Source organism: Pongo abelii, chromosome 5, assembly GCF_028885655.2.
Source record: "Pongo abelii isolate AG06213 chromosome 5, NHGRI_mPonAbe1-v2.0_pri, whole genome shotgun sequence".
NCBI lineage: Eukaryota > Metazoa > Chordata > Mammalia > Primates > Hominidae > Pongo > Pongo abelii.
Window position 1 is genome coordinate 45,662,755 of NC_071990.2, and position 14,647 is coordinate 45,677,401.

The window sequence follows — 14,647 nt, forward strand, 5'->3', positions numbered from 1 at the left end:
TTAGAGAACTAATCTGAACTACATGCACACCCATTCCAGTATCTTTATAAAATATCTACTCTTTTCTGCTATCTCACTCCTCCACGGTCTTGCATCCCTTTCACTTTAGGGCAAGGGTTGGCACACTTTTCTGTAAAAAGTCAGTAGATATTTTAGGCCTTGTGACTCGTACAGTCTTTGTCACAACTACCCAATTCTTCTGCTTTAGGTGAAGGCAGCTATAGATAATACACAAATGACTGACCATAGGTATATTCCAATAAAGCTTTATTTGCAGACACTGAAATTTGCATTGCATATCGTTTTCATGTACTATGAATATTATTCTTTTAATTTTTCATCTATTTAAAAATGCAAAAAACATTTTGAGAATCATACAAAAGCAGGCATTAGGCCATATTTGTCCCATGGGCCATAGTATGACGACTCCTGGTCTAGTGGCAATGCTGCTTCTTCAAGGGCTGAGTAACCTTCTGTCAATCACAGTCCAAACGAAAATTCTCTAAAGATCGTTCTGTTTATAAAGTTTTCCCATATGAGACATTCAAAGCTTTAGGGATCATCAATGTGCCCATAATTTTCCATTGGTTTTCCCACTTTATTAGCTGGTCCATTGAAAAATATTTTAAGATTTTACAGGGATTTATTCTACTTTTCATCATAACAAGTATATATAAAATAATGTATGAGGGTTAGAACAGGAAACCAGGATAAAAGGACTATGGGCTCTGTTCCCAGTCAGTTCTTTGACTGGATAAATAACCTGACTGCTTCACATCTCATTTTCTTTGTCTAGAAAGTCAGAATTGTCAGGTGTTGTTACTAAGCAGTTATATTAAATGTTAAAGGACATGGTAGGGAGTGGTGGTTGGGATTATGTTTGTATCTTCCAGAGTTGCCACATTTTCAGAAAAAAGTGTATACTTTTTAGTGCCATCACATACAACTGAAAAGATGAATATTTCTGAAGAGAAATAGGGTGGGTGATTTGTTTCGAACATTTTGATGTAGAAAATCTAAACCCAAAGATGACATCAAGCAAACTATAGCACAAAATACACATATGTAAAACCTCATGGTTTTCCTATGTGCCTACTATTAACAGGAGAGGTTTGGTTTAGGGGTCTGTAAAAATGTTTTCTTTCTTTAAGCATAATGCTCAGAGCCAAGACATCATCAGCTCCAGGCTCAGTCAGTTCCAGTCGAAAGTGTGAATGTTCAGCAAAAGGATGTTTTTGAAAGGAGACTGAAAACCCACTGTGCCAGATACCTGAAACGTTTGTTAGGGTATTCAGTGGAAAATTTCATTTCCACATTATAAATAACTGTAGGATATTTTAAGAGATCCAAGACTAGTAACTTCCAAGAGCTGCTTATATTAGTTCCACTGAAATGTGAAATGGAGGAAGGATACTGAGAAAGGCCATAAAGCTGAGTTACTGGATATGATTAATTAAAATAAATAATCTCACTATTGATTAAATTGCCCTTAAAATCCCCAACCACTGAGGCCTGCATAGTTTGCTATCCACCAAATAGAACAAAGGACAAAACAGTGATGGAGAAAAAAGGAGGAAAAGTCCCCAAGGTAACTTCTTAAATTCAATTCTAGAATTTTTTATTTAGAAAGCCCCTCTGGTGGTCCATATTTGAAATATTAATTGTTTCTTATTGTCTTCAAAGTTCCAGGAGTTCTCTGTTCTGTGGACTTCCTGGGAGGAGGACAATCCCAGAGAAGGTGGCATATCACCCACCATGGTAGTTATGGAATTTTGATCTCACTTTTACCATAGAAATAATCAATTCCCATAACTTCTTCCCCCCTTTGCAGCCCCCACAGATGTAAAAACAAAAAACGAGCCAGGGATCTCTGTTAGACAGTGGCACAACATGCCCAAAGTAAAACTAGCCCCCTAAAAAGAAAAAAAAAGGCAGAAAAAAAAAGCCATGCTTGTATGAGTGTGTATGTATTTATGTGTGTCTGCGTGTGGACGTGCAAGAGTGTGTGTCCAAGTGCAAGAGTGGATGTGCAAGGTAGGACAGCAATGGATGCAGTCTCTCTCTCTCTTTTTTGAAGCGAAAGCCTGGCTTCCCTTCCCGGATCGGCCGCCTGTGGGACTCGAGAGACCTGTGCACGCAGGGGACGCGGCGGTGCCCGGGGTTAGAGCTCTCCCCTGTGACCGAAAAGATAATTAAAAATCGCACGCGCAGGAGCCAGCTCAGCTCCTGGCTGCGCTTCCAGTTGGTCCGGTCTGGCTAAATGGGTTCTCGCACCCTGGCGGCGCCCGGGCTGGGAGGCCAGCAGGCCGGGCGCGAAGAGTAGGTTGGGGACCAGGTGTCATAGCCGGTGGCGCAGAATCGCTTCTCGGAGTCACCGAGGGTGGCAGTGGCAGGCGGCTGTTGGGGCGGGAGGGGCGCGGCTCGGGGCTAGTGTCTGTGGAGGGATTTGGGGAAGAGGCAGGAACGTAGAGAGAAACGTGAAAGGGAAAGACCGACGAGGGTGGCGTGGAGCAGTGCATGGAGGAAAGGCAGGTAAAAATAAAGCCCCAATTAGGAAGGACAGGTAGTATCCCCTGAACGCCATCCTTACCCCTCGAGAGCGCACACCTGGCTACCCCGCACCCTCACCTCTGCTCCCGCGGTCTGGCAGACCCTCAGTCCCCCGCGCATCTCTTCAGCGGGGCGATCCCGAGTCACGCAGCCACAGCCCCCCAAGCTCATCTTGTACTCGAAAGGGCTCCAGAGTCCGCGACTGGCACCAGGCCCCCATCTTCCGTGCCCCTCATGCTCTCAGAGCCCTTCCAGGCCCCTTCTAGGGCGCAGACCCGGGCGTGGGCTCAGCGAGTGGGAGCAAAGCTTTAAAACCAGACAGGGAGGGTCGTGGCAGGTCGCTACGAGGGTGAGGGAGTCGTTTGCACTGAGCAATAAAAACACCCAGTAATGGGTACGTGAATTGCTTTAAATAAGATGGGAGGGCGTGAGAGATGACCCAACCATCTTTCTTCCTTAATGCTTCGAGGGGGAGGCATTCTAATTCTTCATTTATTTTATAAAATCACTTGTTACTGTGTCAGCTACTCCACTAGGAATCTTTGAAACTTTGGCAACTGGTGATTTTTTTCGCAAACACGTTTTCAAGCTTTGGAAGGCTTTAAAGAGTTTGGTAATAAGCAAGAAACGTAATAGTACACAACGCCGAGGGTAAAACGGCCCTGTGCCCCCTTCTTGGGGTGTAATAGCCTCAAGCGGATTTCCCGGCTTCTGCGGGCGCAGCACATTGTTTTATTTGTTTTGAAGGCTCAGAGTTTGAGGCTGGTCGTAGACACCCACGTGCTCTGACTCTCATCAGCCTTAGCCAGAGTCGTGTCTATATAAACCACAAAAACCTAATCATTAGAAATCCCAGCCTCCAAAAACCACATTTTAGGTAAAAAGTGCCGCTTTTTTTCCGCGCTCCTTCATCCTCTCGACCACAACTTTTTGGGGGATCCAAAGTCGCTTTTTAAACCCACACTAGGAAATAAATACATAAATAAACAGCCACGGAAGCATTTTGAATTTTTTAGTTCGTATTTTTAATTTTTTCCCGTGAGCGCTGGGGAAGACAGACACGAAACTTAGTCTTAGATGTAGAATAGACTTAATAAAAGATTTAAATTCATGGAAAACGGCTGGTGCTTTTCCCCAGCAAGGGTTTTGCAACTTATTTTAATCACAAAGCTGACAGTTTTTCAGTCCTTAAAACAAAAACAAACAAACACACACCTCATTCTTGTTCTCTAGGAATGACAAGATTGAATATATAAGAAAAAAGAAATATCCAGCTATGTACTTGAGTTCCTAAAAACTATTTTGACTAGATCTCCGTCCACCCCCCTCATTTTTTTTTGTGTCACTTAAAACAAAAAACACCGAAACCCTGCAAAATCTTTTTCCCTTGGGAGTCGCTCAGACAGAGGTGGGGGTGGAGGTGGGAGGGTGAAGAGTGCTGAGAAGTCAGCACAGACGCTCAAGAATTTTCCTTCCTCCTCTCCTGAAGTTACAACGAAAAATAGCTACAGTCAGATCAGCCGGGGGCTCTCTGGTGTCTCGACTTCGATCTCTTCCGACAAAGAGGGGGTTCCTTGTCCTAGGGGTGGGGAGAGCAAGAGGACGCGACCAGGCGAGATTGTCCCTAGTCTGGGGCCGCCTCTCGGCTTCGGAAGCTGCACACGGCGCGCGGGGGGCTCCTTCTCGCGGCCGGCTGGCGGCGGCAGCGGCTGCGATTCGCAGGCTCGAGATTCGTTGCCCCGAGATCCGCTGCCCACGACTTACCTCTTGGCACCTTGAAGCGCGAGAGACAGGGGAGCTTTGCAAATTGCAGGAGGGAGTGGATGCAAAGAGGTGGCGGTGAGAGGGCGAGAAGAAAAGAAGGGAAAGGAAGGAGCCTAGCCGGGGAGCCGGGCTGGCAGCCGCCGCGGGAGGAATCTGAGCGTGCAGCTGGCGCGGGGGGAGCGGCGGCCGCCGCGGAGGCGGCGGCGCGGGAGGGCGGAGGCGCGGCCGCCTGCAGCTGGGTAGCAGCGCGCGGCGCGGCGCGGCGCGGCGCGGCGGTGGCGGGCTGCACGCGGCAATGCCGGCCCCGGGGCTGGACTGCTGAACCCACACCGCTTCACCACCGGACTCGAACTGGGAGGGGGCGCCAGCGCACCCAGGACGCGGTGCCCCAAGGGATCCCACTCCAAGCTGCAAACTCAAGTCCCCCGCCTCCCCGGGCCAAACACACCCCCGCGCCCGTTCGCAGCTGCTACCCCGGGTGTTCCAAAGGCTCCGGCAAAGATCTGCGCCTCCCGGGTCTCCCCACCCGCCAGCCCGACTGCGCCGCATCGCCAGACTCTGTTGGCCCATCAGACCCCGCCCGGCAGTCGGCCTCATCAAACTTGATTTCTCACCTCCTCAGCCCCATCACCTCCATCCTCTTTCCCCCCGTCTCGCCTTCACCCCCCCAATTTCCTCCTTGCCCCTCATTTCCACCCTCCTCCCCCTCCCCCGGCCACTTCGCTAACTTGTGGCTGTTGTGATGCGTATTCCCGTAGATCCGAGCACCAGCCGGCGCTTCAGCCCCCCCTCCAGCAGCCTGCAGCCCGGCAAAATGAGCGACGTGAGCCCGGTGGTGGCTGCGCAACAGCAGCAGCAACAGCAGCAGCAGCAACAGCAGCAGCAGCAGCAGCAGCAACAGCAGCAGCAGCAGGAGGCGGCGGCGGCGGCTGCGGCGGCGGCGGCGGCTGCGGCGGCGGCAGCTGCAGTGCCCCGGTTGCGGCCGCCCCACGACAACCGCACCATGGTGGAGATCATCGCCGACCACCCGGCCGAACTCGTCCGCACCGACAGCCCCAACTTCCTGTGCTCGGTGCTGCCCTCGCACTGGCGCTGCAACAAGACCCTGCCCGTGGCCTTCAAGGTAAGAGGCTACACCGCCCCCCGCCCCCGGCCGGGAGCCGCGGAACCTGCCCGCCGGTGTCTTCCTGCCCACGGGGCTGGGCCCCTGACGTCCTCCAAGACCTCCTGCCTTGGCGGCTCTAACCCCAGAAACCCCTGGCCAGGCCTCTCCCTCCGGATGCCCTGGCGGGCTCGGGGCTCAGTCCCTCCGCGCAAATCCCTCCCTCTCCCACCTGTGCCCGCTGCCACCCCGACTTCAGCCCTAGTCCCCCTGACCCGTTCATCACTCCTCATGCCTCCTGCCCGGCCTCGGTTCTCACTCACTCCTTCGCGCCGTCTCCCTTTCTCCCAGGATCCCTAAAGTACCCACTCTTGCACTGCGAGCGGACTTGCTCCACCCCGCCCCTTTCCCGGGGGCGAAGATCCCCGACATTGTCCCCTGGGGCGCCCGCGTCCTCCTCCCGGGACATCCCGGCCTGGCCGCATTGCGGGCTGCCCCCGCCGCCTCTCTTTGGGGCTCCGCGCGCTCTCACCCGCTTCCCTCACAGCCAAACGCCCCTCCTCAGGTCTCGGCGTCCCCTTCCCCGACCCGCAGAGTTCAGCGGTCCTGGTCCCTCCCGGCCTCCCGTGCCGGGATTCGTGGGGTGCCGGTGCCGGGCATTAGTGCCCGGGGCTGGGCGTGGGGTGCTGACTGAGACGCGCGGGCTGCGCTACCAGTGCCCGGGAGGGTCCTGGACAAACCTAGGGTCTCCAGAGAAGGGGGTGTCAGGACGGGGGCGTTTGCTGTGTTCGCTGACCCGCGCCAGATCCCGTTACCGGGAGGAAGGCGGGGCCGCTGGGACGTCCGCGAGCCCCGAAGCGGGGGCGTTCAGGGGGCCTGGGCGCTGAACCCTCGAGTGCTGGGAGGCGCGGGCCAGGGGACGGGGCGGGAGCTCGGGCCGCTTCTTCCAGCCGGGACCGAGCTTTGCGCCTCGCCCCGCCAGGGCGGGATGAGGGAAACCTGTGGAACAACTTTAGTTCGCCCAACTTGAAAACGGAGGTGAAATTTTGTATTTTTGCTTTATTATTATTTTTAAAGGACTTAAATATAAAAAAGATCCCTCCTGCTTCTGAAAGGTGGTGAGAGGCTCCTGCCGGTGGCCTGAGCACGGAGTGAGCTCGAAGGCTTGAGAGAGGCCTCTGCGCGCCCCGCGGACTCTTGTGCCTGCCCGGCCCGTTAGTTTGAGGGCGGGTGGCAGCCGCGGGAGTCGCAGGCAGGTGCTCCACAGGTTGAGGGTTTAGGATCTGGAGCCTCTCAGAGTAGCCCGATGGCTCTCCATAACCCGATCCGGATTTCCCGGGGTAGCCCTCTCCAGGGGGGAGACGCGGAGCCCCCAGGGCCCAGCGCACACTGGGTTGATGGGGAAACGGGTTCCCGGGCTGTCCACACTCGCAGGACTGTCCACACTCGCAAGACGCCAGGGATGCAGGGGTGGTAAGCCAGAAGTGGAGATGAGCACTCTCATAAAGGTGCTTTGGGCCCTTGCTAACCTCTGAACTTGAGTAGGTGGGCCTGGGTCCCCTGGGTTCTGAGGTCTGTGGAGAGCAGGGCAAGCAAGGCCTTGGGGGAGGTTAAAAAAAAAAGTTGGGGGAGGAATCATGCCAGTTTCTCCACTGGGGACCCTGGGGCCAAACTCCCACGGGCCACTGACAGTTCCCAGTTGTTGATCACCCCCACCCCACGCACCAATTCAGATTCCGTGTGTGGGTGGGATGGAAAGAAAGAGGAGTCCAAGTCAATTAGAGCTGGTTATCTCGCTAGGTCTTATATCAGAAAAGAAATCAGAATGAATTGTTATGGAAAGGGGATGTTGCATTCTGGGGCAAGTTTCATTTTGCAGTTGGCTCAAGAAATTTTTTTTTTTAACCGTCACATTTCTCCTTTTATAAACCACCCATTTTGTAGGTTAATGTTTGCTTCCTTGAAATAGGAAAAGCTCAGAATACATGTGAATTGTATAAATTTAAATTTCCATACAATATATATCTTTTACAATGTCCATCGTCCAAGGGCCCAGAATTTTTAAATTAGTCTTATATGAGAATGGAAATTTGTTTCCACCAACGCCCTCCAATCCCCCAAACCAAAAGCCCCCAAAAATCCCAAACCTGGATGAAAACAGCAAAAAATACAAATAAGTAGATATCTTGTCTACACAATGCCACAAATCAGAATATGTGAAAATATAAGAACAGATGCTTACATATTTAAAGTGTTCCGTATACCATTCTGCTAAACATATTTAAGGTCTATCTTGAACTGTTCTCTTGCATTTATGCTACTGAATTGATTTGAACATGAGCATTTTGGATGGAAAGGTTGTTTTTTGCACTTTAGCTTGAGCTAGTCTCAGATATTTTGGCTGTCATCTAAGATTTTTCACTACCACCCTTTAAAAATTATTTTGAAAATAAATTTTGTTCTTTGTTATTAATCAACCTGTTAATTACACAGAGTACATTTTTGTATCTTAAGCAGTAAACAGACCGTAGGTAACAAGACCATATTAAATTGACTGTTTTAATTCATTATCAATTGAATAATGAATTGAGTTAACCTAAAACCTGACTGTCAATGTCTTTCTATCAACATACCTGTGTTAAACAGAATTCAAAAAGTGGGTGATAGCTAAGATTTACTCAGTATAGAAAATACTCTGTTGAAAAAAAATGTATGGATGTTTGGAACATCTAGATTGTGACAACCTCTCTTTACCCTACTTTTGGAATAAAAGCCTGAGAGCACTAGACTTTCTATACTCTTACAATATAATCAAATACATCTGCAATGAAGAAATAATATGAAGAAGTCTCCCTTTTAAAAGTGGTGACAGCAATTTGGCCATGATACTTAGAGCTATGTAAAAAATAGGTTATAGTGGTTGTCAGGTCAATAGCAGATAGGTAAATGGATTTAAACACACACATACACACACACACACAACTTATTTGTTGTGAAGTCTGGTATTCAAATCAATACAATATTTATTGAGCCCATATTTTATATCTGTCACACTGAGCTTGACACCGCAGAGAATCAGAAATGAATTCAATAGACTGTTTTGAAATGTCAGTTTAAACTCGTGTTTAAACACAATATTGGCAATCTATTTCATTAAGAATGTATTAGCGTTGTTCATCTACTCTTGTTTCGAGATGATATAAAATTTATTTATTTTTACATGTAAAAATGCAAAAACAACTAGTATACTTTACATAAAGTTGTTTATTAACATTGTATTTTTAACAAAGTTCTGCAGTTTTGAAATGTTCGGTCCCCCCAGGTGTCAAGGAAACAGAAATAAATATTTTTAACATTTTCAGGTGTATCTCACTGAAACCTTAAAATAGTTAAGGCATACTATTAGAGGATCCCAGACCCTTTCTATCCTAGATAATTCTAGTGACAAAGAAGTAATTTGCAAATTCAGCTCATTAGCTGATGGTCAGATAATGGTGGAGAGAGCGTGTCAACCTTGCATCCAGTAGCACCCTTTTAGTTAGGGGTCTGTCAGCATTTCCACTGTGAAGCCTGGTGTTCAGGGTTCATAACTTAGTTGCCTTAAATAGCTTCAAGCTGAAACACTGTGCAGAAATTATAAGTCCAGATGTATATTTTAAAACTAAAAGTAGTTCAAGCCTATTCTGCTGTTTTAAGAAGTTAGAGAACACTGGACTATATATATTTATCAGTATCATATGTTTTTCTGGCAGAGTTAAAGAAAGAAAACACATTTTTAGATATAAAATCTAGCACTCATAGTTAATTCCGTACGTTTAATAATACCTTTCAGTGCTTGTCAAAAGGAGGGGTTTCAAAATGAGCGATTTCTGTTTGAAAATAAATTTTTGGCATCACTAACCATTTTCCTCTCTTTGAAAACAAATATACAACTAGTAAATACTTGACACCAGTGAGTAGTATTTTTCTTACATAGTTAATGATCAGATTTTATGTTTATATTTTTTGAATCTCATTGTATCTAAACTAGGGAAAATAGGTTGTTAAGCCTGTTAAATCCTTATTAACCTTAATATAAATTATTATGCAAAATTATGTAAATCACAATAGATTTCAAGTTGTGTGAAGACAGACACATTTTTGTGTTATGCCTTTGAATTCAAGAAAACTTATTTAAAGTTAAATATTTTGGGACTGAATATATAAAACTTCCAAGTAAGGAAGTTGGAACAAAGAATTTCAGGTGGAAAATAAATACTTATAAAATTTTTTAGAAAACTTCTATTAAATATTTGAAAATAGGTATGGTAGATATCTTTCATTATTTTTTCCTCTTTGGCATTATTGTTTGTATCCTTTCAAAATTCCAGAATATCTATTGTTAGATGATCTAAACCACCATGATACATGGCCCACAAATTGCTGCTTTAAATTGAAATAATTTTTATCAAAATTTATCTTTGACGTATATATTTTTAAAATTATGAAATGATATATTGTGTTTTTTCTCTAAAATTCAATGGGCTTTTCCTAAGTTCTAGGAAAAATTCAAAATATTAACTGTAGTATTTGTTGAAATGTTTTGATACTGTATTTGAAGTTATCTTTAAATAATTGTGATAGAATAACATTTTTGCTTTTTGCAATTAGACTCACTTCTCTTTTTATTGCAAAGAAAGATTTGATCAGATTTTATCTTGAAAAATAATTATATTTCAATTATACCTCAAGTACAATGTCCCAAATTATGTTGGCCTATAAGAGTAATTGATTAGTTAAGACTAGACCTCTGTCCATGGAAATGTCATAGGCAATTTTAATTTCCATATAAAAAGATGAGAAACTGTTTTAAGGGTTTGAGTTAATTCTCCATTCTTCTTCTTTTAGTGATTCACAGATTTAGTCATAAGGAGTCTCATACAAAATTTCAATAGCATTACTACAGTTAAATATCCTTCTACTTTATTTTGTGCAAGCCACATATCATGTGATTTAAATGCTAGTTATGGTGAGGTGCGCTAAATAAAGGAACGTCTTTCTCTATTCTGAAATGTCAGGACAGAAAATTACTTCTCCTTTTCTTATGAAGTTTCTTGAATTTGTAGATTTTATATTTTAAAAACACCTAGAAATGTAATTGTTAAGATCATCACAAATTACTCTTTGCAGAGCAGTACTTTTGTATTGGGTAGGATGGAAGCAAATTTTAATTTGTGCTTATTCCTAACTAGTTAAAGAGCGAGTTCTGACTGCGCTTTACCCCTTCAAATGTTTTTCCATTGCTTGGTTTTGGTACAGATGAAATGTGTAAAAATTTCTTGATTCTTTTGGTTTTCTTTTAGATAAACACAGTTGAGAATCTCCAAGGGAAACTTTTTAGCTTCAGAGATCTACTTAAAGAAAAAACCTCTCAAACATATAATTATACTTCTGATTGATATAAAGTCAAATACAGTACTTCCCCCAACTCCCAGCCTTTTTTCCCCCTCAGAAAAACATCGGGCAATCTGATTTGGTAGAGTGAAGAGCAGAAAAAAACCCAATATATTTAGCCATTAAACTAGAGTTCAGCTTTAACAGGAAAGATTGTCACTACATTGCATTAGCATTTTTTTTCAGGTCTTGCTCTCAGCCTCATAGAAGGCTCACACAACTTGTGATTATTTATTTGTTTTGTAAAATGTGATATGTAAAACACACCAATATTGAATATGGTCATTATTATTCTGCTTAAGCACAGTAAAATGGATTTATGTATTTCACTCTTAGGGATCTTTTCTTTCATATTTTCCCATATTGAATCAATTTTCCATTTCTTCTAACTAAAAAAAAAAATCCATTATGTTAAAAATATGCAGTAAAATAATAATGTCCCAGAGCTCTTGAAAACCTTTATATTGGGGCAGATTGCTTTTTTTTTTTTTTTTTTTTTCGGAAATGTAGCCAGACTTGAGTGAAATCCACTAGCAGTCATCCTGTATCTCTCAACAACATCAAAGAACATCTCAGAACATGAAGTGAGGAAGTACGTATTCAGTTGAACCCTTTAAGAATGCTTATAAGTAAAAGCCTATGTTTAACAGACAGCAGATTTGGAACAGAACACTGTGTTACCCTCCTCATCTTACAAAAAGCACATCATTATAATTATACTCTATACTTATATAGTATCTTCTACATTTTGCAGACTTTCCAATTCATATTGGAAAACTGTGGTTCCTGGAGATGAAGTTATTTTGTGTGAGGTCATAGCAGATATGTAGCAGAAGTAGGGAAAAAGTGGAGCCTCTTGATTTTGGTATATTCATTCTCTTCTAAACAGTACAACTTTTCTCCTGCCTTTATTAATATGCTTACTGGGTCCATATTTACTTTGACATAGAAAGCCACACAGCAGGTGTTAAAATACAATATGCTGAGTGTACAAAATGTCAAACATTCAGATGAATCCTGGCAAATGTAGTCAATTATTGCAGTATTTTCAAATGTTCACATTTTTGGCATGGTGAATTTGAAAAATTGAAAAGCACATTGCCTCCATCAGGAGTACAGCATTACCTGTATTCAGTAGCCGCTTGAGGTATGAGATGAAGTACACAGGGAGGAAGTCTTATTTTCAAGGGATTTTACTTTTGACCCAGGAGACTTCTCATATTGAGAATAACTGTATACTCCAGGGAAAGGGGAGGCAGCATGGTTCTGTCTCGTCTGGGATGAAAACAATGTCAGAAAACGAGCTGGGGGCAAGGGCACATTGCTGTTAGCAAGGGGTGCTGACTCATCATTAACTGGCCCTCTCAGAGTTTTAGTGGGTAGCCCCAGACTTCTGTCTCTGCAAGGTGGGGCTCTTTATGGAGCTCTTTCATTTATTTCAAAAATGTTTACCTGGCTGGGCTTGGTGGCTCACGCCTGTAATCCCAGCACTTTGGGAGGCTGAGGCGGGCGGATCACCTGAGGTCAGCGGTTCAAGACCAGCCTGGCCAACATGGTGAAACCCCTTCTCTACTAAAAATACAAAAATTAGCCGGGTGTGGTGGTGCACAGCTGTAATCCCAGCTACTCGGGAGGCTGAGGCAGGAGAATCACTTGAACCTGGGAGGTGGAGATTGCAGTGAGCCGAGATCGTGTCACTGCACTCTAGCCTGGGTGATAGAGTAAGACTCCATCTCAAAAAAAAAAAAAAAAAATTAATCAAACACTTACCATGTGCTGGACACTTTTGGGAGCAGGGTTGGATAAGTGGTGAACAAGACAGATGAGATGAAGACCCTTCTCTCGTGTAGTTTCCTAACTCATATAATCTGGACTCCTAGGAGTGAGTCCCTCAGCTTTGGCCTGGTATATTTAAAGTAGTCATAGACCATTAATATTAATATATGTACGTTGAAATGAGGATCACTTGAGTATAGTGGGAGGCTGGGGAAAGTGGGGCCTGTAATTTAAGGAAGGCTTTATTGATTTTGAACTGAATAACAGTACTAAATGGAAGGAATGGAACTGAGAAACAGCCTAAGAGAAAAGTAAGAGTGACAAAAATATTGACAAGTGTTTTGTTTGATTGTTTTCCTGGCTGGAGGAGAGGACATAGTGAAGGGGTGTTGCAGTAGGGTTCATGGATGGGGGAAATTCAGCCCTAAAATATAGGTATAGTGTATATTATCACACTGTAAGAAATCTACTGTAATATGCCAATTGTATTGGGAACATGGAATTAAATGCTTAGGTTTGTCTTATGGAAATCTTGACAAAGGAGGGAGTAACACTAGAAGGAGAAAAAGATAAGTGAGAGGTTTACCAGACAGGCAAGCACACAGGGGTGTTATTGTCAGACAGTTTTGGGCTACTTTAGCTGGGGTCATTGCTGAATTACCATGAGGGCATCTGGAAGCTGAATGAGGAAGACATGGAAATAATCTGAATATAGAGTCCTGGAAGTTCATTGAGAGAAAGGATTGTTACCAAGGGTCAGGATCTTGGCAGTGGATTAGGAGGAGTGTTTCATATATGACAGTGAAGGATCTGCACCAGCATCTCCTTACTGGGCTCTGTGTTAATCAAAGGCACACATTTGCAAGGTAGCTGACTCAGGTTAAAGTGTTATCTCTAGTCTTGGAGCAGAGAAAATGTTTGTTAGTTCCAAAGATGGATTAATCTAGATCTTTTCTTGATTGAGTTAATTTGCTTCATATTAACTGTTGAAGGTTAAGCAGTCAAGTATGTCATTCCAGGATGGCAGATGGGACACAAGACAAAATAGAACTGAGGCTAAGGGTATATATTGTTTTTTTCTTATTTATCATCAATTATTTTCACCTTCAGTTTCTTGATGACTTCGGATATCACACTGGGTCCCACCGCAGCATGGGTTTTCAGTAAATATACTGTTATTAAAAGCTGAAGTGCTAGCCCAAAGTAAGGAGATAAAACAGACCACACGATATCTAGGCTCTATGTAGTCAGCAACCCCAGGGTTTCACTTAAAAATCTTCTCCCATAGAGTTGACCAGAGTTGATATTTTTTAGCCTCTGATGGGATAAGACCACACCTCAGGGTTCTCCCTGAGAGAAAGCCTGCAGACAGGTGGTGCCTTGATCTGTATGATGCAATCTGCAGATGGGGCATCCCCCTTCCTTCTGTGGCATAATTCCTATGGACAACTTAACATGGGGATTTAATAAAAATGTACATATTTTCTGTGAAGAATCCAACAACAAATGAAGGAAGTTTTTGCCTGCCTTTGAAATGGGTGGACCCTGAAACATTGGTCTGTTTGAAGTGGCATCACAACCCATACACAGATGCTTCATTCCTGTCGGCCATTACTGGACTGGACTAGAACACTAAGTCCTGATAAGACACAGCATTTGCAATGAGAATATATTCTGTTTGTAAGCCTTTCTGATGTGCCATTATTGCTGCTGTGTTTCCTGTTTTATGTAGGTGGTAGCCCTCGGAGAGGTACCAGATGGGACTGTGGTTACTGTCATGGCGGGTAACGATGAAAATTATTCTGCTGAGCTCCGGAATGCCTCTGCTGTTATGAAAAACCAAGTAGCAAGGTTCAATGATCTGAGATTTGTGGGCCGGAGTGGACGAGGTAGGTCTCTGACTTTTGATACTGATAATGGAATAAGCACATTAGGCTCCTTTGATGAAATGTAGACTAGTCTGTATACAAATCAGCACCTTCTTTTTCTGAATAGAATTATTGAAGATTTGATTTAAATACA

The 14,647-nt window shown here is 44.4% G+C and overlaps 1 protein-coding gene across 8 annotated transcripts in view; it reads left to right on the forward strand.

The window, feature by feature from the left end:
* RUNX2 (RUNX family transcription factor 2) overlaps positions 1 to 14,647 on the forward strand; it is a 339,669-nt gene that overhangs the window by 89,958 nt on the left and 235,064 nt on the right. For all 8 annotated transcript variants that reach the window (XR_008526192.2, XR_002915377.3, XM_009241929.4 and 5 more), the window contains exons 3-4: positions 5,073 to 5,437; positions 14,358 to 14,514. Coding sequence is in view for 6 of the 8 variants with exons in the window: in XM_009241929.4 (XP_009240204.4) it covers positions 5,073 to 5,437; positions 14,358 to 14,514 (522 nt within the window). In the remaining 2 variants the exon portion in view is untranslated. The remainder of the gene's footprint in view (positions 1 to 5,072; positions 5,438 to 14,357; positions 14,515 to 14,647) is intronic.